The sequence below is a fragment of the Myiozetetes cayanensis genome, unplaced genomic scaffold, assembly GCF_022539395.1.
Source record: "Myiozetetes cayanensis isolate MyiCay16 unplaced genomic scaffold, myiCay2020 scf13, whole genome shotgun sequence".
Taxonomy (NCBI): Eukaryota; Metazoa; Chordata; class Aves; order Passeriformes; family Tyrannidae; genus Myiozetetes; species Myiozetetes cayanensis.
In genome coordinates, this window is record NW_026086937.1 from 3,883,006 (window position 1) to 3,909,131 (window position 26,126).

Below are 26,126 nucleotides of genomic sequence, written 5' to 3' on the forward strand. Positions count from 1 at the left end.
TCCCTGCAGATGCACAGCAGTGCCTGCAGCCTCTCCAGGAGTGTGCTGGGGCTTTGCTCACCTCCTTTGTTACTGCTTGGCCAGTTTTTCCTTTTCTTTCCTCCCTTCTTTTCCCTACTCTAACAGAGTGGGAAAAGTAAATCTGGGTGTTTCTGAAGCACTGCAATGCACACAAACCAGCTCTATGTGAGACTTGACTGCAAAATCTGTGCTGCACAACATGCAGTGTGTGTGAGCTGCTAGGAAAGACTCCCAGACTGGTGAGGAGCCCAAAAGACCAGGCATCCTAGTGGTACTTTGCCAGTGGCAGTGTTTGTGAGAAATAGATTAAAACTAATTTGTGAATTAGTTTTAAAATGTTAATTTATTTTGCTTGATGGGCCCAGACACTCAATAAAATCAACATCAGTTACCAGAGTATGCTGTAAGCCCTCTCCAAAGCCCTGCACAAGTGGTACTTGTAATGCAGGTGAACGGTGGTGTCCACATTTTCCCAAGGGAAAACAGAGGAGCAGTGCAATAGGGAATAGAGGAGATGATCCAGCATGTAACTCCAGAGCTGCTGACCATCAGATCTGTGCTCTGGACCCTCTTTTGCTAGCTGAAATAAGCAAGTACAAATGCAAAGCTGGAGAGATGTGAGTTTCTAACCGAGAAGCAGAACGACCAAGCAGCTAATTGGGAGGAGGCTAGCTCCAACTTGCACAGCTGCTCTGTCCCAACAGCTTGCCTGATGGTGTAATACATCAAAAACAACAATAATCCTGCTGTCCAGTAACATGTATGGGCTAGTTACTATAATCTGAACCACAGATGAAAGCAGAGATGCAGGAAGGAACATCACAGGTAAAGCCAAGCCAAGTCTATAACGACAGGTCTTTCAGAGGATTGGTCATTGAGACGACAGACTCTGAGTTACATGGGCTTCCACTGCTTACCAGACTTCCATTTGAAGCCAACAGCTTCATTCCTTGTTTTGCCCTTTGGCAACATCCAGCTACCAAAATTTCTAGTGCAGTTTTATGTGTGGGGCTTGCTGGGGTTCTCAGGCAACACCTCTTTTCTCACACGAAAGAGCGATCTCTTCAGTGGGATTAAAGAGAAGATATCATTGCCTGCTTCCATGCCTGAAGTGAGAGAATTTTTAATTGAATAAGAAATATTAGACTACCTTCTGAGGCTGTTTTTCTAATGTAGGATAACATCCTCAGCTATATGCCTTGGCTCCCATGCTTCAGGGAAAAGAGATAGGAATAGCAATGGGATATTCTGATGCCAACACAGTGACTGGCCACGAGCAGCAAGGTCACTGCTGTCATGCAAGCTCCCTGATCTCTGGGCTCCTCTGACAAGTTCTGCTTATGGAATGACTGTCTGAAAATCTATCCAATGTTAAGGGTTGTTCCTGTAATTCCTTTGTCTTCTTGTACATTGCAAATATTTCCTTGCACAATCTTTTAAAAGGGGAAAATGATGCAGAGCTCTTGAATAGCTATCCACTACCACTTTGTACTCAGATTAATCCTGAAGAATCTTTTGAATCCAGGCATGTCACCAAAATATAATTAAGATTACCCAACAGAGCTCTTGATTCACAGGACTAGGACTAATGAGCACCAGTAAAGTACAAATTGTATTGGGTAATCTCTGTGTTTGGACACACAATCCTTCAAGCCAAGTCATTCTTGTAGGCCTGGGAAATCCTTGAATGAAAATTCCTGCCATTGCCACAGGTCTTCATTAAAATGCCTGAGCAAAATCCTCTGTATTCCACACACTGTGTAATACTGAGAAAAAAATACTGTGAGTAAAGATCCTACTCTAATGGTTAAGCTCCTGCCAACTTAAAGTAGAAATCTTTTTTCCTTATGGCTGCAGATGCAAGGCCTTGGATGAAGCTCCTGTCAGCAGTTGAGTCTGATCAAGCACTGTGTGCATCTGACAGCCAGCTTGGCACCGCCCCACACGTGCAGCAACTGGGCTCCAATGGATTTCATGTGCAAGTAGCCCTGAAAGGCATATTAATTTTTAATTAAATGTTGAACTTTCAAGTTTAGAAGGCCTCCTCAAGATATTTGTCAGTACTATGTATGAATGAGGAGGTAGTTCTTAAGCTGTGTATTGTTGGTAAGCAAACTAAAACTCCCTGCTGAGAATAAATATATACATACATGTGTATGTAGGGGGTGTGTGTATATACACATATATATGTATATTTGAAGTGAGACATATGATACAATAACACCTTTGCAGCAAGGAGAGCCTCCTGCCCTGCTCTTCTTTGCATGCAGTGCTGCAGAAGTTTCACAGACCTTGATGGCTGGGGCAGCTTGCCCAAGAGCAGGGAGTCCCATATGCTGGTGCAAAGAGCTTAAATCACAAGGAAAATCCTAAAAATAATGTCACAATCTAATGCTGACATGCATGGAAAGAGCCTGGTAGAGTGATGTACAGCACCGATTGGTGTGGTGTAGCTTTCTATGCAGGGAAGGCTGGTTTGCTTGGGGCTTTTTCTGATGATGAATATCTAGAAAAAAGAGAAGTGGAAGAGGACACAATGAGAGAGATAGAAAGTGTTAACAGTTTGGGCTCTGGAAACATGTGACTAGAAAATTAACGTTGTTCCCTATGGAAAGAATTGCACCTGTTTCATCACATGGTTTTTTCAGCTATTTAGCCCTCTTCAGATTATACAAGTTTTTTAGGAGTTTGGCAGAAGGTATGCTGAGCCAGACTTTGTTGTACCTCTCTTCTTTCTGGATGCTTTCTTACAACTGGAAAGCTGTAGGAAAAAAAACCCAACTCTGGAATACTGCAGCATTTCTTCTCACAGGCAACTATACATGTTTCCTTGTTAGTAAGCACTGCATGTCACTCTTTCAACAGCTCAGCACTGTATTTACTGGGACCCCAGTGTGTGTGGTAAGTAATACCACAGCTCCTGAATATGACCTATCATTACACAGAACTCCAGTAAACAAGTCACTTTTAATCATTTCTCTCCCTTTCAGAAGTGCATTTGTATATGTGTTCTCTTCCCATGGTGAAAAAGTGTTTGTAATGTGTTATTAAGAGTAACAGATGTATTTGAATAAGGGATGTCTGTTAATTGGGATAAATCCTAGAAGTCAGAGTAGTTCTGAAATGTGAAAGAAGCATTAGATAAAAACTAAATTTAAAAAAAAACAAACAAACAAAGAACCAAAGAAACCAAACCAAAACAAAGAAAACCCCGAACACATACCACTCTCCCTGAGTGAAAAAACTACAATTAAATGAATCCCCGTTTTAACTAATCAAAAAATTCTTTAGACATGTTTCTGCTATGGCCACTGGCCCATCATTGGGCTGTTTGACGGGGCTTATGAAATGATTTCTACGGCTTTCCACCCTGGTCAAAAATCTTCCCAACCTCTAATAGTCCAGCTGGCCTGGAGGTGGAGTGGGGATGTCTTCATAAATCCTGGGGTTCATAAAAAATGCAGGTTTTTTTTTTGCCAATGTAAGTATGTAATAAGTTTTTGGTACTTTTCCAGCTACTCACTTAAATAAGATCATGTATTGAGCCCTAGGTGTGGAAGAAATATACATGTCTTTAAAGGCTAACAAGAAAAGGATTTTTGTTTGTTTAATTTAGAAGCTGGCATTGTGCCTCCTGCTCTTTACAGCTGCTAATAGCAGGCAACTTCCATCTCTGCCAGGCCCTGAGAACGGCAAGAGACGCTGGGAACACAAGAGGACAGGATTTACACCTTTCCATTTGGCTAACTTTGCCTAGTTTGGCAGAAGAAAACTCTTTGGCGGTCCTGGTTTTAAGAAATCTGCAAACTAAGAGAGGTTTGCTGAACTGTTGCCTGATGTCTAGGAGTTGCTAAACTGTGATAGCATTTTGACAACAAAATGGCTAAAATAGCACAAGTGTTGCTCCTGTTATCTCTAAAACAACTCAGGACAACCCTAGAATTTACTTACTTCTATTTTCCTGAACAGTCTGGTACTGGAGACAAGGTTTGCAGTTCACATTCATCCCACGTGCACTTCAGTAATGCACGCATTTGGTAAATTCCTGTTCTGCTAAGATGCCTGCTCGATTTAAAAAATAAAGCTGGAAGTCTTTGAGGAGGAGAATTCTTGAAGGTCTTTAGCTAAGGTGAACCCAAACCCTTGCAAGTTAATTAAAAGCCTTCTTTAAGGCAGGTGGATTGATGGCAAGGTCACAAAAGAACACCAGCCTTTTTGGGGGGAACTCTGGGTGTATAGATCAACAGATTATGTTCAAGAAAATGAAATGAAAAAAAAAATCTTCTCATTACCTTTCTGTACCTTTGCACAGGGCCAAGGGAAGGTGAAGGTGCTGTTGTATCCCACCAGGAGGATTCAAGGCTCCAGGGTGAGGGGTGTGAGGAGAGGAAGCCCCTGCTGCCTCCCAGTGAGTCAATGCCCATGGATGCTGCTGTCCTGGTGCTCCTCCAACAGCTCTTCCAGCAGGGGACTGGCCCTGCTGCTGCCCCTCTTCAACTTGGAGGAAATGTTTGCCAGTGACTCAGGGAACAGGGGCTGGAGCTTTAGAGATAAACTCTTTTTTTCACAGGCAGATGAGTGGGAAGTGTTTCCAGTAAATGTGCGTGCGTGCAGTTGTCCTGCTACTGGAGAGGTCAGAAATATTCCTTATAATGGCCTTTAAAGTAAAATGGAAGGAAATTTGAAGCAGTATTGACCAAAAACTAAAATTGCATAATTTGAAAAATGCCAGGATATTTTATTTGTTTGGCATTTTCACCTCTCTTTTGTGTTGGGTTTTTTTATACTACACTCATGAAACCAATAGAAAATAATGAAGCATATAACTGAATCCATATTACAGAATGCAGAAGGTTTCTGATAACACATACCTATGCCTGGTTGTTATAATTTCTCAATTAGAAGAACCAAAAAAGTTGGCAAGGTAGATTATAGTTGAGCAATTTGTAGGATTTTTTTTTTCTTTAATTCCTCCACTCACAGATAGACATTGGTAGGATCCCAATGAACTGAGATAAACATAATTATATTCCAGAAATAATTCTTATTGCCTGTCTTAAAATTACTACTAGTGTTTTCTCTCTATAATGAAATAGAGGTGTTGTACAGACTCAGTTTTGTTTTTTTTTTTCACGGTGGTATTGAACTTGCTGTTTGCTCAGATTAAAACATATCAATGGTATGTGCAATAAAAATTGATTTTCGAGACTGCCATGTGCAATGCAGCTCATTTGAAGAATATTGCTTGGCTTGTGCTATATGGGCAGAATCTGCAGGCTGTCTGACAGCATTTTAAATGGAAGTAGTGATTTTAGTAATGACATGAATAAAACATCCCCTAGCCATGTAGCTGGAGCCAAATAAACCTTAAGATCTGGCCACAGCTGATTTCAATCCCTAGAAAGAATTTGGGTCAGAGAGAGACGCTAAGGAATGTGATTGCCAACATGAGTATCACCTGGAAAAGGTGTCACTGTTTTCTCAGTTGTTTTTTGGTTTTGTTTTTATCAGCACAGCAGGCTTGTGTAAAGTACATCTGTAATAATGAACTTTTCTTAGGAAGATTTTGCCATACATCTAATGCATCTATCCTGGGAAAATGGTCTTGCATAAAGATTTTTATTCCAGTGTATGTAGCTCTTCATCCATGTTTTTTTCCTGCATTTTGTCTTTTAATGTCTTGAGAAACTGTAGCCATTTCATGGGAGTAGGTCTATGCTACCAATTATTATCCTCTCACCGAGGACATTATTTATTTAGGTATTTCCTGAAGGTCAGACAAATAATTCATTGGCATCAAAAGTTTGTTTTTACTTTGTATCTGTGTCATGACTGTTCAAAAAGCCCACTGAACTCCCAGAGAAACGTGCATACATAGGGGTTCTCATGAATGTTCACACCACGTTCAAGATATCTGGCATGTGATCTTTTTGGGGGTTTTCCCTCATTTGCTTTAGGTCTCCTTTCAGACTGAAAGTCCAAGAACCATAATCCCATTCCTGAAAACATGCTTTCCTTCCCACCACAACTTCCCCATAACCTGCCTTACCTGCACCATTTGCAAGCCTTTTATTTATTTTTTTGTGCTTGTCTAGTGCTAGATATAAGTACTGTTTGTTGGCTCTTAGATAAGAGTGTAGTGAAGATAGTAGCAATAATCTCGTGGTTTAAAGAGGCATCTTGCCTGAATTTATTGTCATGGTAAAATGTCTCAGGCAGATTAGGAAAACAGCAGAACAATTCCAATTTAGTGAGCTACAGGGAGCGCCTTGGTTTCTGGGAATGTCCATTCCAGATGCCTGGCATCTTTAGCCTGCAGAACCAGGTCTGGAAGAGGATGTTTACCAGCTGTCTGTAAAATAATGACTCTTTTCTGAGGCTGCAGTCACATGTTCATTGTAGAAATGGCTTTGTGGCACTTGAAGATGTCCATTCCCAGCCATAAACTGGAAATTAGCCTTTTCCTGGTACAGCTTAGATGTCAGAATAAATCATCTGGGCACTCATCACGTGTTTCAGTGCAGAGGCAGCAGGTTAGTAAGTGCTGTTAGGAGTGATGTGAGTTTACCCACCTGACATTCCACTGGAATTTAAGCACCCATTTTTTTATACAGCCCTTTATCCTCTGCCACAGGGCTGACTGACTGTACAGCTGCTGTGGAGCAATGACAAATGCCTGGATGTTGGTCACATCTATAACTGGCACAGCTGCTTCTCCACTAAATACCTGACCTGAGACTGAAGATTAGTCACTTTGCTGAGCAAGGCTTTCTGTGGCAGTGGGAAGGACCTGGAAAGGATGTAAACTACATCTGGCTAGAGACTTATCCTGTGCAGAAGTAATGTTTGAAATGATGCATATATTCTAGAAGAAAAAAACTAGAGTTTTTACTTTAATGTGAAAAGGCCAAAACATACATGTATTTTAAGTATTCAAGGCAAGCAATTCTCTGTCACTTAGCAAACAGGAAACGTCAAAGTAGCTGAGGCGTGAAAGTCACTAACAGCCACAAATAATCTCTGTGAGTGTAACCGTGAAAAATGTGAAATGTGTTTCTCCCTCAATCGTCAAAGCAACTTCCTCCAGTCCCACAGCAACCGAATCGGTAGTAAGACACCAGATCTCATAAGAATAAAAATTTTGTCAGCTGTCTCAGGCATTTCTCCACCAGCACTGCGTGTGCCACAGCAGCAGGTGAATGCTCCAAAAGGCTACATTACCCACCCACATCTGCAGATGGTGCCAAGAGCTGCTGATGGTACTGCTGTGGAAGTGAGTGCCTCAGTAAATCCAGAGCTTCTGGAAGAACGTGGCATTACTGGCTAGTCCTGAATAAACTCACCCCATTTGGACTCTGACTTGGTATTTTGCAAGTCACTAAGCTTCATTTGACAGGTTGAATAATGAAGGATCTGTCACATATGCAGATAAATAGTTGTAAGGAATAATTATCTTTGGTGTTGCATTGTTTTTGATCTTGCTTCAGTTTCCAACCAATTTGTTGGGCTGTCTTTTCCTACTTGATTTAAATGGCAGTACTCTTAGAAACCACTTTCCCATGTGGGTGCTTTATACACCACGACCAGGTCAGCCCTAACCTTTTGGGTTACCAAACAGCACTAACCTCTTGGTAGGTGTTGGTGTAACATGATGGTACTGGTGCAGCATTTTACCTTTCACTTGGGTCAGTGGACAATATTTTCTTCCATCATTTGTGACAGAAACTATTTTGGGGGGTTTTTTCCTGAAAATTTGCCTTGAGTGTTTTGAAGCATCTGGCTCTTTGAGGCTGTCTTCTGACACAGTATGTACCCACGTGTTCACCTCTAAGAGCAGGAAAACTTCTGAACCTGAACCATTTGTCTAACCACACCACTGCAGCTTTCACTCTTGGTTGCAACTGCTGTAGCACGATTTTTTTTTTTTCCTAATGGGAGCCTTGAACAAAAGGTTTGTTCCAGCCAAATCTCCCGTCACATTACTGTAACGTGTTTAAACTCCACTTGACCGTGAAGCAGTGGTTCCACCGCTAGAAAATGGGGCTGTAACCCAAGAGCCTGCCTGTTCCTGATGTGAGAGCCTCCCCTGTTGTAGCAGTCACAGTGCAGTGAGGTCACAGGTATTCATGCAGCTAAGGGTACTGCTCTAGTCCCTGTTTGACAGAGACCAAGGCAGGATGTGAAAGAAGCTGATGATACAGTTCTTACAGCAGTTGCTGCCACAAGAGAAGCTCCAGTGCTGGTGAATTACAGGCCATTGCTTGTGTCTTTTGCAGTCACGTTGTGCAAGATCACTGTCAGAGACACGTTAGAGATGTGAGCTTGAACTTGAGCTGAGGCTTGACTTTGTAAAGAACTTCATCATTATTCCAACAATCTTGAAGTGGGTCAGGTACTGAAAGGGAAGCCAGTGCTGGTTGGACTGCATTAATTTTGGTTATTATGTGCATTGTCTGGTTAGACCTGTTTTCGAAATGTGCCACTACATGATGTGCTCATTACAGCAACCTCATCATCTCTCCTGCCAGTCCTCAGCACGCTGCCTGTAAACAGTCCACTCCAAGTCTGCTGGTGCTGGAGGCAGATCTTGTGCAACCGCTGGTGGTGCAGCCTGCTGTTGGGTTGGCTGGTGGGATGGAAAGCGATGCAGAGCTCAGAGGGAGAGCCTGGGTTAAGCTGTGCCCATCAGCAAGGGTTTTGTCTGTAAGTTAGGTCAGTAACAGAGATAATAGTGTTGAGATAGTACCTCAAACATCTCTCTTTCTTCCTGCTCGCAAAAATATTTGAAAGTCATTTAGTCTGGTTTAGTTTTGAAACTGTTGAGCTGTTTAGACTGTTTCATATTTTAGCATTTACTCTGTGGTGGCATTTAAATGCAGCAGAAATTAAATTTAAACACAGGCCAGCCACATGTTCCAGGCAACAACTTTCCATGAGGGAGCAAGCAAATAACTTTATGCTGCTTGTTTTCCTTCTTGTCTTGCCACTCCACTGCCTTTCACTGCACCTCCAGGCCTCTCAGCCACGCCTACTGCCTCTCACATGTCAAAAAGGACCCCAAACCAAACAAAAAATAAAACCCAACTATGCTCTTTTTAAAGCAAATAAAATGGTATGGATGTTATTTCCATAGAAGGAAGAAATGAAAAACAGACAAACAAACAAAACAAAACAACAGTTCTAAACTTACTGATCTACCTGTATTCAGGTAGTTTATTACAGTGAATTATACCTCTGCCTAATCCTCTGAAGCAGTGACAGAGGAAAATAAAAACCAGCTTTTTCTTCATCCAGGACACATAGGAAAGAAAAGAAAAAGCTTCTAAATGGATAGAAATTATGTAAATCACTATGCCTTGAAATTATTCTGTTTCTTCAAAGAGAAAATTATGGTAAAGTCCTGGTAAATCATGTTTCTGAACATTGATCCTGTTTTTACAGGACCCTATTGTCCTTTTACCTGTTGAAATCTATGAAATCTGTACACAAATCAGTCAGTTAGTTTTGATTTGCAGGGGAGGAATTAAGGCGCGAAAAGCATACATTTATGTGGTTGTCCTGAGCATTTTTTATTCTTTCAGTGATTTGGAGTAAAATTCTGCTTTTGGCAGAATCCTCAATATGATCTATTAAAAGCCACTCTGTGGTGCTGGTGTGTATCTCTGTGTTGTTTTTTTTTTTTTTAAAAAAGTGTGTATATATATATTATATATATTATATATATATTATATATATATACACATTTCTCTTCAGGTTGCAGGAATTGTGATGACAAGAATGGTTTGTTTACTGAATCTCCCAAATCAGTAACATGGGAGAGTGAGGGAACTGTCTTATACATATGGTTACTGTGTCACATATCAGTCATGCAAATCTGAAAGCAGCCATCATATGCAAAGGGATGCAAGCTTTTAAAAAAAAATAAAGGCAAAAAAACCTCTCCACCGACTTCTGGGCTTTACAGAGAGGGTTCTCACTGTTTTCCCATCGCATAGGCAAAGGTTTTTTTGCTGTGGGTTTTGTTTTGTTTTGTTTTGTTTTGTTTTGTTTTGTTTTGTTTTGTTTTGTTTAGGGGGGGCACTTACAGTGAGTTCAAGCTCTGAAATGCTTACCCTTGAGTTTGCAATCAGGCATTTAGGTGCTCTGCAGACCAGGATGTGGTCATTCTGTTTCCTGCTGTGATACAAATACCTTTTTTTTTTAAGGCTTTTGTATTTCAATGGTCAGATATCACTGATGGTTGCAGAGGTGAGGGAATATGTAAGGAAGAGAATATGTATGTATGATTCCTTGGAAAGGATGGTTATTTTAAAAAAACCCCATGATTCCTGGCTTTGGTGAAGCAAAATGTCACCATTTGAAACCATATTTTAGGTATATAGAGCACGTTTTTCTGGAAGTTAAACAAGAGCTATGTTCTTTTAAAGGTTTTTAAAGCTTTTAAGGGCCTGATTATAAAAATGTAGATTTAGATTGATTCTAATGTAATGTGCACTTTACCTTCTTCTAAAATTTCTGATGCCCTTCACATGATTAAGATTGTATGTTTTCACATGATTAAGATTTTATATTAAGGTATAAATCAGGTTATAAACCCAGTGTTTAAATAATTAAAGATTTGCTGTAACCTTCAAAATACACATGTCAATGTTAAGGACCATCCTTCTTCTGCTGACAAAAAGATGGTGACGTGTCATTCAGGGGGAGATATTCTGTGTGGATTGGCAGGCACCTGAGCAATGTCCACTGTTATTTAGGGATATCATCAGTATCTAAAATCAAGGGACCGATAGAACCTCAGGAAAAAACCAAAAACAAATGGTAAATGACTGCTCGGGATAATGCTGAGCTCTTCTCTGCACGGCATAAGTTATTTTGGGGGTCTTCACAACTCTGCATGTTGTTGTGGTTGGTACACGGTGGGTTTAAGGCTGCTGCAATGCACAGATATGAACTTTCCAACAAGGGCCACCACTCCTGTGCACAAGAACCGTTGCCTCGTGGCTGGACTACCAGAAGGGCATGAGATGTATGGGAGATAGCTGGGATGACCCAGTTAAGCCGTAGGGTGGCTAACTCTTCCTATGCTAATCTGTCCTCTGCCACCTGCCTGTCTTCCTTCTGGCTTGGACCCATCTGGAATTAACATTACAAGCACTTAACAAGCATCTAAATTAGTTCTCTGCATAAGCTCAAAGTCTAATTTTTAGTGAAACCTCATTTTGTATATTAGGTGTGGAAACAGAAAATTTGCACTTAAAGAATAGTGATCGTCTCCACCTTGGACAGTCACAGCAGCAGACCTCAGACGTGAAAGGAGAAGCTACAGAGGAATTTGTGGATAGCAGATATGACCCACTGGATCTGCAAATTCTGCTTTTAGTAATAAAGTTAGAACTACCATTGTGCTTGTGCTAGTGTGTGGTAGCTCTAAGCTCACACGTAAAATAAAGCTATTTGACATGAGAACTGAGATCACTTGGTAGGAGCATCGTTTTATTTTTTGTTGAGTGTTGGTGCCAGACTGAACAGTGTCTGAGGGTGAGTCAGCACTTTTCCACTTTAAGATATAAATATGCTTTAATAGCAACCTAGATGAACAGAAGGCAAGAGGCTGGTGGTCCAGAGCTGCCATAAGCATAAAGCCAGTATCAGGAAGCACAGAAGCAGGAATTAGAAAAGTTAATGGGTACAGTAAAAGTTGTTCTTTATCTTCTTTCTTGAAAGAAGAAATGCCAGTTCCTCAAAAATGGTTTGTGGGGAAAGTTTTGGGTTTTGAAACTTTTGTTGAAAAGTAGTCTTGTAACATTTTGAAAAGAAAACTCTGTGTTTCAGTACAGATTGACTTTTACTTTAGTCCTGCAAACTGTTTTTGCAAGAGTCAAAGTTAGACCTTTTCAAATTACTTGATCTTAACTGTCATGGAATGGAAAAAAAAAAAATACCAGCATGAGAGATTGTCCTCATCGGGCAAAGGAAGTACTTAGAAGGAGAAATGAGATTGAAATTATACTGAGACAATGTGTAAGCCATATTCTTCATATTAACAACTGGCAATCTTTCTCTTCCATCTCATCTTTGTTTCATCTGCATTTTGACTATACTGTAATTTTGAAAAGGACTGGTTCCTATTGCATAGTCATGTTGCAATCATTGTTTATTGTGTTGCTGTTATATAACACCTACTCTAGGCGTATGTGCTTAATTTCGATCAGGAGATTAAAAAATATGTCATTTATGAACACGCATCGTCCCAATGGGAAGTGTTTGTAAAAAAACCTCAAAGACACGGAACTGGTGGCATTACTGTCACAGAAGGTAAATTAGCTCAGAGAGGGTGTGTTGCATCAGTTCCCTGAAGGAAAACAGCAATGATGGAGGTCCATGGAGCTGGATGCAAAACATACATCACACGATGCCCTGGTATTCAGAGTCCAGTTTAAGAGTCACCGGAAAGAAATTCTCTTCCTGGCTATGCCACGCACTTCCTCTGGGGAATCTTGAGCAAGACACGTTTTGACCCAGATTTTATTTTCAAAACCCACCAACTTTTCAGTCAGTCCTCTGGCATCCAGGATCTAGATTTTTTTCTTTTCTGGCCAACCAGCCTAATTTTCAGAGGCGCCACTCTGCTAACCTGCAGAATTCGACATTTTCTAAACATTCTTCCCTTCTAAAGCAACTGCCCTTTGCTGAAACGACCTATATTTAAAACTCTGGGCATATGTAGCGTCGCCTCAGGTGGCAGCGTCATTTCTGAGGCATTCACTGCAGCACAGGCACGGAGCATCAATAAGTGCACCTGCCTTGCATCAGGGCACCCTGCGAACACGGGGATCAACACCTGCCACAAGTCCGACAAGTGGGATATTGGTGGGGCATCAGAAAAGCTTGCCCAGGGAGGCGGTGGAGTCACCATCCCTGGAGGTGTCTAAAGGAGAGACTGGACATGGCACTTCTCCTGGGAAGTTCTTTGCAGGAGGAGTGGTTGGGCACTGGAATGGGCTGCCCAGGGAGGCGGTGGAGTCACCATCCCTGGAGGTGTTTAAGGAGAGATATTGGATGCGACTCTCTACTAGATAAGGTGGTGTTAGGTCAGAGGTTGGACTCGATGATCTCAGAGGTTGGACTCGATAATCTCAGAGGTGTTTTCCAACCCAGTGGATTCTGTGATTCTGTAAAGAGAGGCGGCTGGGTCACGTAGGTTTAGCGGCTTGGGGGTAGCGCTGAGCGGACGGGCTGGACTGGATTATCCCAAGGGTCTGTTGCAACAACCCCGATGCCTCCATGCCTGTGTGAGTCCCGCCGGGGCGGGACATTCCCCCTCAGGGCCGGCCCCTCAGCGCCACCGCCATGTCCGCCCGCCTTCCCCGCCCCTGAGGGAAGGGGGGGGGGGAGAGTGGTGATGAAGGTCTCGCGAGAGCGGCGGAAGCCTCGCGAGAGCTGGCGCGGAGGCCTTCCCCCCGCCCCCGGCCCTCCCGCCGCCCCCTGCCCCGCCGCGGCCGGACCCGAGCGCGCCGGGCGGAGGGAGGGGAGGGAAGGACGGGACGGAGGACGGGAAGGGAAGGAAGAGAAGGGAAGGAAGCGAAGGGAAGCGGGGGGCGCCCGACCCTGCGCAGTGAGCGATGTTTGTCCGCCATCGCGGCGGAGGCTGAAGGGAAGCGCCGCCCGCAGAGCGAGGGGCCCGCTCCGCCCGCGCCGCCGCCCCCGCCCGGCCCGGCCCGGCCCGGCCCGGCTCCCCCGGGGGCCGCGCCCGCACCGAAGGTCGCCGGCCGCCTTTCCCCCCCCCAGCCTTTCCCCCCGCCGCGCGTCCCCCGGCGCTGCCGCCCCGCGCGGGAGGCGCCGCCGGGCCCGAAGATGTCGAACCTGAGCAAGGGGACGGGCAGCCGGAAGGACACCAAGATGCGGATCCGAGCCTTCCCCGTGAGTACCGCGCGGCCTCGGCGGGCAGGGGGGAGCTGTCAGCGGGCCGCGGCACCCCCGGAGGGAGAGGGGCGGGAGCTGCCCCTCGGGGGGGGCTCCTCCAGCGGGAGCTGGCCCCGCGGTTATCGCCCCCTTCCCCCTCCCGTCATCAAACAAATCAATTATGAAAATCCACCTACGGCTTGGGGAGGGGGGGTGTCTGGTTTCTTTGTTTTCAACGAAAGGGCCTCCAAGAAGGAGCCGAAGGTTATATACGCCTACATCAACAAAATTAGTTAGCCCCGGAAAGGGGGAAGGGGGGGGGGGGAGTATTTATTTATTTATGTCTTCTGCAGAGTTTCCTTTTTGGAGAAAATTTATTTCGCTCCCCGCTCCGTAAAAGAGGCTATAAGTCGTGTGATTATGAGATTTAGGTGGCGCAGTGCCAGCCGGTTCGGAAGGTGCTACTATAAACATGTAGGCATAGGTAACTTGGTTGCAGGTTCGGCAGAGCCGAGAGCGTGCCTTCCCTTTGAGTTACAGAGGGGAAGGAGCCAGATTATTAATTTAAAGTGCCGTAGCGCTGGCTGTGTGTTGACAGTCGCTTCAATTAAAGCTTACAACAGAGTAACAACTACAGCACGAGTAATGGTGTTGCAGAACGAGAGAAACAGAAAGGCTTCAGCCTGCCGGAGGATGGCCAGGAAGTGTGTGTGTGTGTTCAGTGGAGTGTGGGTTAAAAAGAAGATACTTAGTTGAGTCTCTGGCTTTTAAGGTTCAGTGTTAACTTCTCGTTCTGATCCCAGCAGGCAGTGGTGTAGATCTAATGTGCCTTGCCTTTATAAAGGAACTGGACATACCTGTTTATCTCACTTCACTGGCAAGGAATATATCAATATATTTGCTTCATCAAAACTCTTGCTGATGAAATTGAGGGATTTCTTTATATTCTCAGCAGCCAGTTGAACCATAGCAATCTGAGTTACACTGTTTTACTATTTCCTCTACTTCTAATCACTGAAAATTGCATTTAGTGGAAAAAGTAAAAAGAAAAAAGTGGGCTATGAAATTAGGAATTGTAGCTGATGACAGGTTTTTGATCTCCAGGTTTCATTTATTTCTTTAAATAGCCTTTTCTGAGGGTGTCCGTTTCGTTAAGACACGTTGGCCTTTAGAAATAAAGGAAAAGACTTGCTGCAACGTAGCCGGGGTTTTACTAGCAAGCAGTGGGAAAACCTGTACAAAAATAAACCACAACAAACCCAATGTGTGTATTTTGTAACAAACTGCACCAAAAGATATCAGTCTTTTAATTTGATAAACAGATCCACGTATTCCAGCTGTGAATATGCAGCTATGAGTCAGCCAGCGAAGGCAGATTTAACAATGGGATAAAGTTAAGTTTGTGTTTCTCATCACTTTTGTATACGAGCATATGAAATTTGTTTTGGGGAGGTGAAGAATGCTCTGAGGGAGCCCTGTTCTTACATAAAGTTAAACACTGGAATCAGGTTTTTTCTTCTGAAACTGTTTTTACTAGCGTTGTCTTTCTTTAGTTGCTTAAAGAATATCTAGGCTAAAACTTTTAATAAAGAAGTGTTTCCTCCCTGAAATAATTCAGTAAGTAATTAGTCATTAAGGCCTACAGCTGTTTGGTGACATTTGTTGAGAGCAACTTTGCAGGTGTTCTCTCCAGTAGGTTTTCTGTTCTAAGACATTTTGTTGACAATGCTGTTGATCAGGTGTTTACAGAAAAGAAACGTGTACTGTTGTTGAGAGATCTGGAGGGGTTACCTGTCAGTAACCATAGTTCGTGTGAAGATCGTATTGCAAATTTTGGGGAGGCCCAAGTGGTTGTAGAGCTTTGGTCCTGTGAATGGTGCCAGTGACTGCAGGGGGATCATTCATGCCAGCAAGGTGCATTTTTGTGGGAGGTAGAGTCTATATTTAGAAAATGTACAATTCCTACAGCAGCTTCTTCACTCTTTTATCCCAAATTTGGTGGTTCTGCTCTTTGTTTCCAAATTCAGAGTGCTTCCAGAGGTGACTTTGTAGGCTGCTTCAATTTGTCTTCTTATTGATCATCTCTCCTCAGGAGCTCTACCTGTTTTAGATTAGTTTGCTGCTTGCATGGGAGGTAGCTATTTACTCTTACATTAAGCTACAAGTAGCCAAATTGAAGAGTTAATGTTCCTGGAGCACAGCAATATTAGGGTAACTTCCTCCATGTAGGTTTTTTTTTCTTTAATATTTTGTATTTTAATAGTATCTTTCATACTTCTATTATTGTTATATTTTACAGTAACTAAAGGAAAGGAGAAATAGTACTTTGCAAAACGTTACTAAAGTTCGCTTTTTCTACCTTACTAGAAATTAAGTAGAAATTGACCAAAATGTTGGAAAACCGGGAGTGTTCTACCTAGAGATCCTAATATCTTGGAATTAGTTTTATTCTAGATTTCTTCTTTATTATTTCTGGTAATTGGTGACAGATTTTCTGCTATCCCAAGTGCCCCTTAATATTTGTTCCTGGTATGTGCTGTGATGGTGCTTTTTCCTTACCTCAAGGGCAGTGACGTGGTGTGCACTGTTTTGCTGAAGTGGGTTGTACAGTAATCAAAAGTAGTTGAGAAAAACAGTTTTCTGTAAGTTTAACCAATTTTTCCTGTTTGCAGTAGGAAAAGAAATGCCTTTTTTCTAATTTAGAAACTATCTTACTTTAAAAAACTTTCTTGTGTTCTTGTTCGTTGTGACCCAAAGGCAGTGATAATCTTTGCATCAGAAGGAGTCCAAATGAGAATGCATTTGGGCACATTTCAAACCTGGGAAGTGTAATAGAAATACAAATTTATGATAAAGTTTACTGTATATTCAGTAGAGCAAACTCATGAGATTAAGCTTAAGTATCCTTATGTACCACAATAGAAGACTTCCAGTGTGCTACTTCGAATAAACACTTCTGGTACTTTCAACACCTTCATAAAATATACCTGTTCCATATCTAAGGTCTGTCCATTCAGGGTGGTGTTAAAGCAGGAGATGGAACAGTGTAAGAAGGCTTTTCAGTGACTGTAGGTTCCTTTTTCTTGAACAATGTTCAAACCCTGCAGTTTCAGATTCATAAACACTGAAACAGATATGAATACGGATGCTAAAAATAATAATATCTGAAATGTCGAGTAATTGTCTGGTGTGAGTTGACTGTAGTTAGTAAGTTGGGTTTTTTTTAATTATTTGGAAGAGTGCAGTAGTCTACTGAATACACAAGTATGTGCATTGTACAAAAATGCAGGTTTGATATTCCTACAAAACGTGAATTAATTGGACTTGCTTTGGAGAAGTGTAGGGGGTTGTTTTCTTCCCTGGTTTAGTTTAAAGTACTCTCAGGGTCACAAATTGGCTCTCACTGCTTAACTCTCAGTGAGCCCATTACTGCTGGCTAGAGGAATACCTTCAAAGCTCTCAAACAAGCTTGCAGCAAATCTAATTTTAAGGTGATATATTTGATCTGTGAGAAGTGTTGCCAGAGAATGCTAGATTTGCAGTTAAAACTTGGAGAGATGTGATTTCTGTGAGGGAGATCTGACATGTATAAATTATATTTCCTGCAAGTGTATTTGAGCTGTTTTGCTGTGACTGGTTAACCAGTGGAAGATAGAAGCCTTAAATGTGCTTTAATGGAAAAGTTGTAGAAAGTAAAAAAAAAATGCACATTTCTTACAGAAATAAACAGCATTTGAGAATTCAAAATTTAAGAAACATAAGCTGCGTTAAATGAACCTTTTTGCAAGAACTCATTCTTCTCTCAATGCAGATGTCACCATAAAATTGGTTGGACAGATCCTTCTGAAAACCAGCGTGACCTAATGTCGGTTATTGGGATTGTTCATCATAGTTGGAGGGGGTTTTTTGTGTACTTTCAGTAATTTTGCTTTCCTGCAGAGCTGTCTTTCTTCTCTGGAGTAGTACTACAGAGTCGTTTTTTACCAGTTCTCAGAACTATTTTGGTGCATCAGTGTTACATGGTTACAGTATGAATTCTGGACAGCATTTGGAGAGATTCTACACATGCACTTGTGGTGGAGTGAGTCTCTAAAAATATATATATGTGCATATATATGTAAGCTTCACTGACTAATTTTATTTGAAATACTTGTGCCCAAGAAAATTCTTATTTTGTTCGATCTTGTGCAGGAAGACAGACAGCCTTTCCTTTCTTTCAACTCCGTTTATCAATTCTTGTTCTTCCTCAAAGAAAGTTATGTAAACTTAGAAGTAAATAACTCCAGCTCTTCCATGAGGAAATATTAAGACTCATATTTTCATTGTCAGTGTTCCTTTCTCCTGGGATCTAACAGCCACTTGTTCTAGGCTTTGTGCAGGCAGAAGCCTTTTTTTTTCTTCTTGGGGAGCGCCGACTGCTGCTCTGGTTTGTTTTGAGTCTTGGGGAATTGATGATGCAAGTTGAAGATGAGGTTTGGTAAATTTATGCTTCAACCTGTAACGTGTAGATCTATCAGTTCCAGAAGTTGACGTAAATTTTGTCCGTCTTGAGCATCTGAGAGCAGATAGACCATGAAAGAGACATTGAACTGTGGTTAAATTTTTAAGCATTCAAGTTATGTAAGTGGTACGTGTATTTCTGCTTTGGCTTATAACCCCTAGAGCCTTCATGCTGTGTTGGTGAGGGAATGGAGAGGCATGGAGGGTGGGACAAGGGTGGAACTGGGGGATGGTTCACTGCAAGGTTTTTCAACTCTGAATAAAATAACATGAACCCACCATGTGCTGTGAGATCACTTAAGTTAACTCCATGTTTTGCATGGTTGGCTTGTGAATCTTGATGGCTTTGTATTCTCAAACATATTTCTAAGACCATCTTAGCTGTTAACCCATGTAGTGCTCATAGGTAATAAAAAGTGAATATTCAAAGCTAAAATTTTAGTAGACTTAAACAGTAGAAATAAAACAAACCGAAAAAACTAAAACATTGTTTATCTCATTCAAAGGAAGAAAGTGTTGTTTTGGTGCAAATTCAGAAAACTGTAGAAATACTTTATGTGTACTGGACAGTTAATCTTACTAAGTCCTTCCAGTTTTCACAGATCTTTTTTTCTGTGTTGAAATGTGGTGAGCAACCCGAATGTCCTAATAATGCCTTTACAATTTTTAAGAGGTGATAGCACTAATTCCAACTCTTCTTTGAGTAGTTGTAGGTGGGTTTTTGTTTGGTTGGGTTTTTTTGTAGCACTGTGCATATTATCTTTCAGTTTTTGTCTAACCTAAGAGCATTAGCATTCCTGAGTTCTGTAGATGTTCAGGTTTCAGTTGCAGTTTTTCTTGGTTTTCCATGTGAACTGGGTCTTACGTTCTGAGCAATCAGCATTCCAGTTGGTCTAGAGTTTTGAGCAAATGCCTCTGTGTGGCACTGGAAAGAGTTTATGGATCTGGAGCATTTATGGATCTTGCTTTTATTTGAAATTTGCTTGATTTTTGTGCAGGAGTATAAAGCTAATGCCAGTAGTTTTCTGTGGAGATTTTGATGCTGGCTAATTCAATCTGAGCTTTTTCAAGTGGCATCGTTAGGCATCTCCATCCCTACACTCTTGCATTGTATAGTAATGTGTTATTAAACAGGAATTACTGTTTTTTCCCTGGTAGTGGTAGGTAAAAGAACTTTGAGAGTTGCTGTAAAACTGATAAAGAATTTTAGATATTCTACATGAATAGTTATAATAATAGTATGTAACATAAAAATAGTCTTTTTTCTATACAAGTTATTAATTTTTCCTTTAATCTGTTCTGGGCAGGTGTACACAGCATAAGTTGACCCCATTTTTCAGAATTTCAAACAGGTCTTGTAAAGCTTTTGGCTTTGATCTGTAGGGCAGGTAGTCTTAGTGCAGGTGCTTTTAAACTTTCATCACCATGGCTGATGTGCAGTGTCAGAGAGTCTCTCTGTATGTGGTGAAAACATTTTGTGATAGACTGGGACAGATTTTTCTTAAGATAGTTTGATTGAGTCCATTCATAAAACTCACAGTGATTGTGTTACAGTCTAAAATAGGTTCTTGACCTTGTGCATATGATCACTGGATCTCGTCTTTGATTTCTGGTGGCTGTACGAGCGGAACAACAGCTCTAGAGAAGTACGGTCGTGTTTTTCAGTCTGAGTCAGGTTTTGTGGAAACATGGAGTAGGAAAGTGGTGCAGTAGAAAACTACACCATGGCCAAATGTGCTTTTAATCACAGAGTTATTTTATTTTTCTGATGGTCAGTTAAAGCCAGCAGAATTTTGAAATCACTGATTTCTCTTTTGTGAAGGTGCAAGTACCATGTACTTACGCTGGGATCTCAGCATAAGTAAATACTGTTAGATGACTTAACAAAAGAACCCCCATATTGACATTTTTAATGTTTTAGGGAAGGGGAAAAGTGCATTTAGCACCTCAGTACAGCAAGGAGGACAAAACTGTAATAAACACATTTGGATGATGTTTGCAATGGAGTGGCCTAAATTCTTTAATTAGCTGTGTGTAAAATTAGTTTTTGAGGGCTGAAAGTGCCTTGCTTGTAGTTTAAATAAGGTATAATACTATGCAGAATGTGCACAGATAACTTTATTTATGGTTATGGATGAGATGCATTTGTGGAAATGCCAATTTTTGTTTAATGGTAATGGTAATAAACATAAATGAAGACAATAATTATACATGTGAATGATATGACATTGGGCACAATTATACAATACAAAATTCTAATGTTAATTTCTTACACTATGTAGTCTGAGTATAGATTGTGTGTCTTACATTTTGTAAATGAAGAATCTTTATTGAAATAAATACTTTTTACTCTAACACTACTTCTGTTTTTAAAGTGTTGGTAACATCTGAGTGGACTTTTTTGTTTTGTTTTTTTTTAGTATAATAGATACTTTGCTTTAATTTTCTATGTAGCTCTGAATTTTTTTCTATTGCAATCATTTCAGTGTTAGTCTTAGCCTTCCAGGCACTGCTGATCTGTGCATCCAGTCATGGTGTTTGCACTGTGGTGCAAAAATCCCCCAGAGAGAGGTTATTGTCAGAATGCAGAGGTATTGATTATCTGTAAATCTGTAAGTGATTTATTAAGTATATCTTCCTTCCCCTTACTGAAGTAAGCTGAAGGGGAAAAAAATTGTCCTCTGTTGGCCTCTGACTACCATAAAAATTTATTTTTCTATTCCTGTGCAAGTTCTTAAATTGTTATACTGTTGTTATTATGGAGGAGGAGTTGTCACAAACCCCCAAAGCCTCTGAAGGTCCTTCAGCCCCACCATCCCCCTTTCTTCCTTCATCCCCCTCAAGTCATTCATTGTGTTCCTTGTTTTGAAATGACTACAGGAAATGTGTTTACAATCTGTATAAGTTAGTGTGTATTTCACTGATTTCCTCTTTAAATAGTGTTGATTTTTGAACAATTGTAAAATACTGAGCTACTTGTAGGTTAATTGAAAAAAACACAGAAATAATTCTTGTGGGATTTGCATGGAGTGCTGGGTAAGCAAGGAATGGGCCATTTGTGGTTCAGGGAAGCTTTCTGAATTCAGGTCACCCAGGCTGGAAAGTTAATGAACTAATGGATTTTTTCACTTGGAGAGATGATACCCCTGAGGAGACTTTGTGCCTTCCACCGAAGGCATGGATGTGCAGAGCAGCACTCTGGCAGTACTTAGTTGGGGTTTAGACATGCAGCATCTCTCTTATTCTTTGAGGTTATTATAATGTTAATATTGTACAAATCATCAATAAAAAAAGATTTGCCAAAAAAACCTCATATTTTTTTTCCTTATTGAATTAATGCTTTTTAATTTTGCTCTGTAGTGTTTATTGGGTGATGGTCTTAAAACTAATAGACATATCATCACGTTCTGAATCAAAATTTTTATCTGTTTTGACTGGGGGAAAACAAAAACAAATGCGACAACAACAAAAATAAATATTTCTATTGGTTTAGAGTTTGGAATGATATGAGTAGTTGTCTGGGGTGTAATGATGCTGCTTCTGCTGACAGTGACCCATTGTCAGTTATGACACTTTCCAGACACCCTGCTGCACGTCACCTGGAATGCTGCAGTCCCACACTGTTGTAAAAGGAAATTAAGAGAGTAAGGGACCTAAATCCCATCCAAATTTGAGATTTTTCAGCAATTTTCAGCTAGTAAATCTTATTAGGTTATAGATAAGCAAACAACTTCCCTTTCTGCTTTCAGTCTTTAGTAAATTGGAAGTAGTTCCAGTGGAAGAGGACTGAGCCACCTTCCTCCTGCAGCGTAAGAGCCGGCACATGGCCCGTGATCCCGAGTAAGCTGCTTTGAGGAAATTTGCAGTTGAACGTCCTTTGTGGTAGTTTGCTCGTAGTCTCATAGTCCTCAGATTTTGAAAAGCATGTCCTTGGCTGTTACAAGCTTTTATTGCAGTGGAATGCTAAATGACTTGAATGAAATGTTTAAGATTTGGCTCTGTTTGTAAACGGGGAAAGGTGTACCCAGTAATTTATAAAATTTTGTGTCCCTGTTTCCACTGTCTGTCATTTCACCTTTGATAAGAGCCTGTTTGACAGCCACAGACAAACAACTGATCTGTTCGAGTGCAGAAATACCTGTCCCTCCCCACGCCTTCTAAACCTCCGGGATCCTACTGATATATGGGAGGGGTGATTCACTCCCAGAAATTCAGCTTTTCTTTGTTCCATATTCTGCTTTTCTAATTAGGTTCAAATATTTTCTTTTAATACCAACTTTGTTTAGGATAGAAACAAAGCTATTGTATTACTTTCAGGAACACATTTCCTGCTGTTACATTAGCCTTTTTTTTTTTTTTTTTAATGTCCCATTGCTTGAATTTGAGGAAAGTTGTTTCAGGATTGCTACTTCTAAAGTGAATCAAGAGAACTATGAACTTCTCATCAGTCTTCAAAATATTGATATTAATTTTTATTCTTTTTGGGCAGGGAGAGAGGGAGTTGGTAGATTTTTGGTGTCAAATCCTTGTATTTATTCCTCTGTTTCACTCAGAATGGGCTTTTCTTGAGTTAAGCAATCCTGACCGTTCTTTTTTCCCCCCACACGTTATTTACACCGTAAGTGTTCAATACATCTACTGAAATAAACCAAAACTTAACTTCATGTCTGAAAATGACTTTGTTCATTTGCAAAGCTAAGCGTGAAAGAGCAGACGTTGTGAACTGTAAACTTAGATCTAGACTTCAGCTCTAACAGTTTCCAAATAAGTAAGAGAGGTTTCAGCAGTATAGACAGTTCTTCTTTACTATTGTTAGTTTGAAGTGTTCTCAGGAAATAAGTAGTTTCATTATGAGTGCTTTGTAATCCTCCTCCATTTTCAGGTGCCATAGTAATGAGCGCTGTCGAAATGTCATTGAACGTTTTTAAAAGAACCTTGGTTAATAATACAGGCAATGTTGCTATTTTGGCTGTATAAGCACTTCCATTCTATGGCAGTGACAACTATCTTTTGAACTAGAACTTCCTATATTTAGCCTCTTACCAGTTCAATTCTTCTAGAAGCTTGAACAAAACCAGTTAATTGTTGTCTGTTAAATACAACTTTTTTAAAAAACAGCTTTCATACTGTAATGTCAGAATGGGGAGAAGCTTGCATGATGGCAGGGGGAGATTTGCTTATTTTACACCTGATGCCTTTTGATATTTGGAAGGCATTTAGCTTTATCTGCTGGGGGAAAACAGGTAAATTAAAAACATGGATTTTTGTGTTTTAGTAAGTACTATTTTGCTATCCTCTTTGGGCAAAGCTCGCAACTGTAGAATAAAGTCTCTAGTGTAATTAGCAGCACCTTAGCAAGTTTGTTGAAAAGAAGTTAATTTTGCTGTGTTTTCTTTGCTTTTCCTCAGTACCCAACCCTGCTGGAGGACAACATCCGTCAGTCCTTGCTGACTAAAGCATATGTGTATTTCAAGGCACTTGGGTCCTGTGGAAAATAAATAGTAAGACAGATGAGTGTATGAAAGACAGTTAAGCTTTGTGTAAGTGATTGTAGATGCAGTGTTTACTGACTGAATATCCCATGTTGTTACTTAACCAGCTGATACATTTTTTTATACAGAAACTTAAAGACTGTAAATCCATATACACCAATAACTGGATGAAAAATGAGATTGATGAGCTAGCACTCATTTTTCATTGACCCACTCGGACAAGTAACATTCTGCTTTTGTCTGTATTAATGAGAGTTCTTTATATCAATAAGAGTGACTGAAGGTACATTTTGTAAGTTGATTTTTGGGGAGTGTAACTGAGTTTGTAGTTGCTCATTAGTAATCACAAACACTTAGTAGGAGTTAGTGCTGGGGAAGTGTGCAAAGGTCTGTAAGGAGAAAGTTGTTTAAGTTCCCAGAATCACTGCTGTGTACCTTTATATTTATTTGTTTGCCTTTTCAGAGTGTCTCTGTTTTTGTTTTTTAAGGAAATGAAACAAAACCCATTAGATTATCTTTTCCTTTGTGTTTATCTGTAAGAGATGGCTGCTCAAATTTACATAGTTCATAGTCACAGTTCAAGTGAAGCAGGTGTTTGGGAGGAGTTGTTTTTCTCGTTTTTTCCCTTTTAGCATATTATGTTCCATATATTTTTGCAAGACTGAAGTTGAGGAGGGGCATTTGGGAAAAGGGAAGAAACTGTATTAAATAGAAGTTGAAATCTAGAGTAAGAGAGGTGTGTTGGCAGTTTGAGATCACTTCAGGATCATTCTTCTGAATTGGTTCCTGAAAAAGAAAAGATAAATTAATATCTGATCCTTAAATTTGTTCAGTTACCTAAACATGTCAAAACTATTGCTGCAGTGTGATGTTTTCTGTTAAAGACTTGTTTTAAACTTTTCGCACAGGCTGTTAAATTGATGTTGTGTTGTGAAACTCCTGTCAGGCCTACCTATAATGCAGACAAGTGTTATGTTTTGAGAGGAGGAACAAGTCCTTTTTTTTTTTTTTTCTGGGATTTAAGTTTACTTGAAAAAAGGAAGTTCTTGGAGCATATTACAGTTCTCTATAAAGCTTAAAACCAACCAACCAATCCCATTCCTCTTCAAGCTCCCACCCAAAGCAGCACTTGTTTTGTGATGAGACCAGCACAGTCTGAGACAATGCCGTGAAGGTAAACCAAATCTGTGAATCCCTGTGCAGGAGGCACAACTCCTTCTTTTAAGGAGCAATCACTTTTTAGTCCACTTCACCCATACACCCCATGCTGGCCCAGTAGCTTTTCAGTGCTGCAGAGCCCATTCAAGCGAAGTGGATAAGGAAAGTGTTTTACCTAAAACCCTACAGCTCTTGGATCTTTCAGTTGACAGAAAGGATTCCTTTTTTATTTAATTGCATGTTCTGCTTGCTTCTGCTGAGTAAAGCCTGGGAAGGAGAACTGAATATTACAATTCCTGTGTTTCTGTTACTGGTAGAGTATTGTCATGGAGCCCTCCCTGCAGAGGCTCGAGCCCTTTTGAGGGTGAGACTAAACTTGATTCTTCCCTTGGCCTCTAGAGGATTTCTCTCAGCACTGGTTGCTCAGCTCATCTTCTGAGCCTGGAAGGAAATGCGGTGCCATGAGTATTCCTTGCAGGAGGAATTTGGAGAAGTTAGTAGTAAGTTTGCCTACCCAAACAAGGGTGAGGCTTGAATATCAAGGGATGAGTGAAGAAGAAAACACAGGTACTAAAAATGGTGTCAATATTTAATCTTGTAAATGATAACTGTCAGGTGTCAGGGGAATCTGTAGGCATAGATTTCCCCCACCACCACACACACCCTTCTGAGGGTGTATAACAGTGTAATAGGCATTTCCTGACACTCCTTAGGAGATGTGGATAAGTCTGTTATCATCTTCGATTGCTGCTGAAGGTCATCTAGGAGCAAAGCTACTTATTAGGGCCTGTTTTGGTACCACATTTCTCTGACTTCCCTGTGACTCTTTCGACAGATGTCCAAACTGAGGTAATAGCCCAGATTCAGGAAAACAGCAGTGAGAGAGTGTGTGACCCTTACTTTCTTCATGCTCCTTCTCTTATGCTTCTCCAGTCATGTTTTGGTGTGTAACAGTCAACCTGATCAGACAACACCATTGAGGAACTTTGTGCCTGGTGTTTATAGTTGTTCAGAGATGGGTTGTTTTTATTTGTGAGAAAGCATGTGTAG

General features: G+C 40.9%; 1 protein-coding gene and 1 long non-coding RNA gene across 2 annotated transcripts in view; both read left to right on the forward strand.

Annotated features, from left to right (window-relative positions):
* The first annotated feature begins 3,707 nt into the window (after positions 1–3,707).
* LOC126636437 (uncharacterized) lies at positions 3,708–5,229 on the forward strand. The gene is made up of 2 exons (XR_007627990.1): positions 3,708–3,837; positions 4,334–5,229. It is a non-coding gene; the product is annotated as an uncharacterized LOC126636437 (long non-coding RNA).
* An 8,548-nt stretch (positions 5,230–13,777) lies between these two features.
* CUL3 (cullin 3) overlaps positions 13,778–26,126 on the forward strand; it is a 53,979-nt gene continuing 41,630 nt past the window's right edge. Inside the window, exon 1 of the mRNA XM_050308054.1 lies at positions 13,778–13,944. Within this exon, the coding sequence (XP_050164011.1) occupies positions 13,879–13,944 (66 nt within the window). The 5' untranslated portion in view covers positions 13,778–13,878. The remainder of the gene's footprint in view (positions 13,945–26,126) is intronic.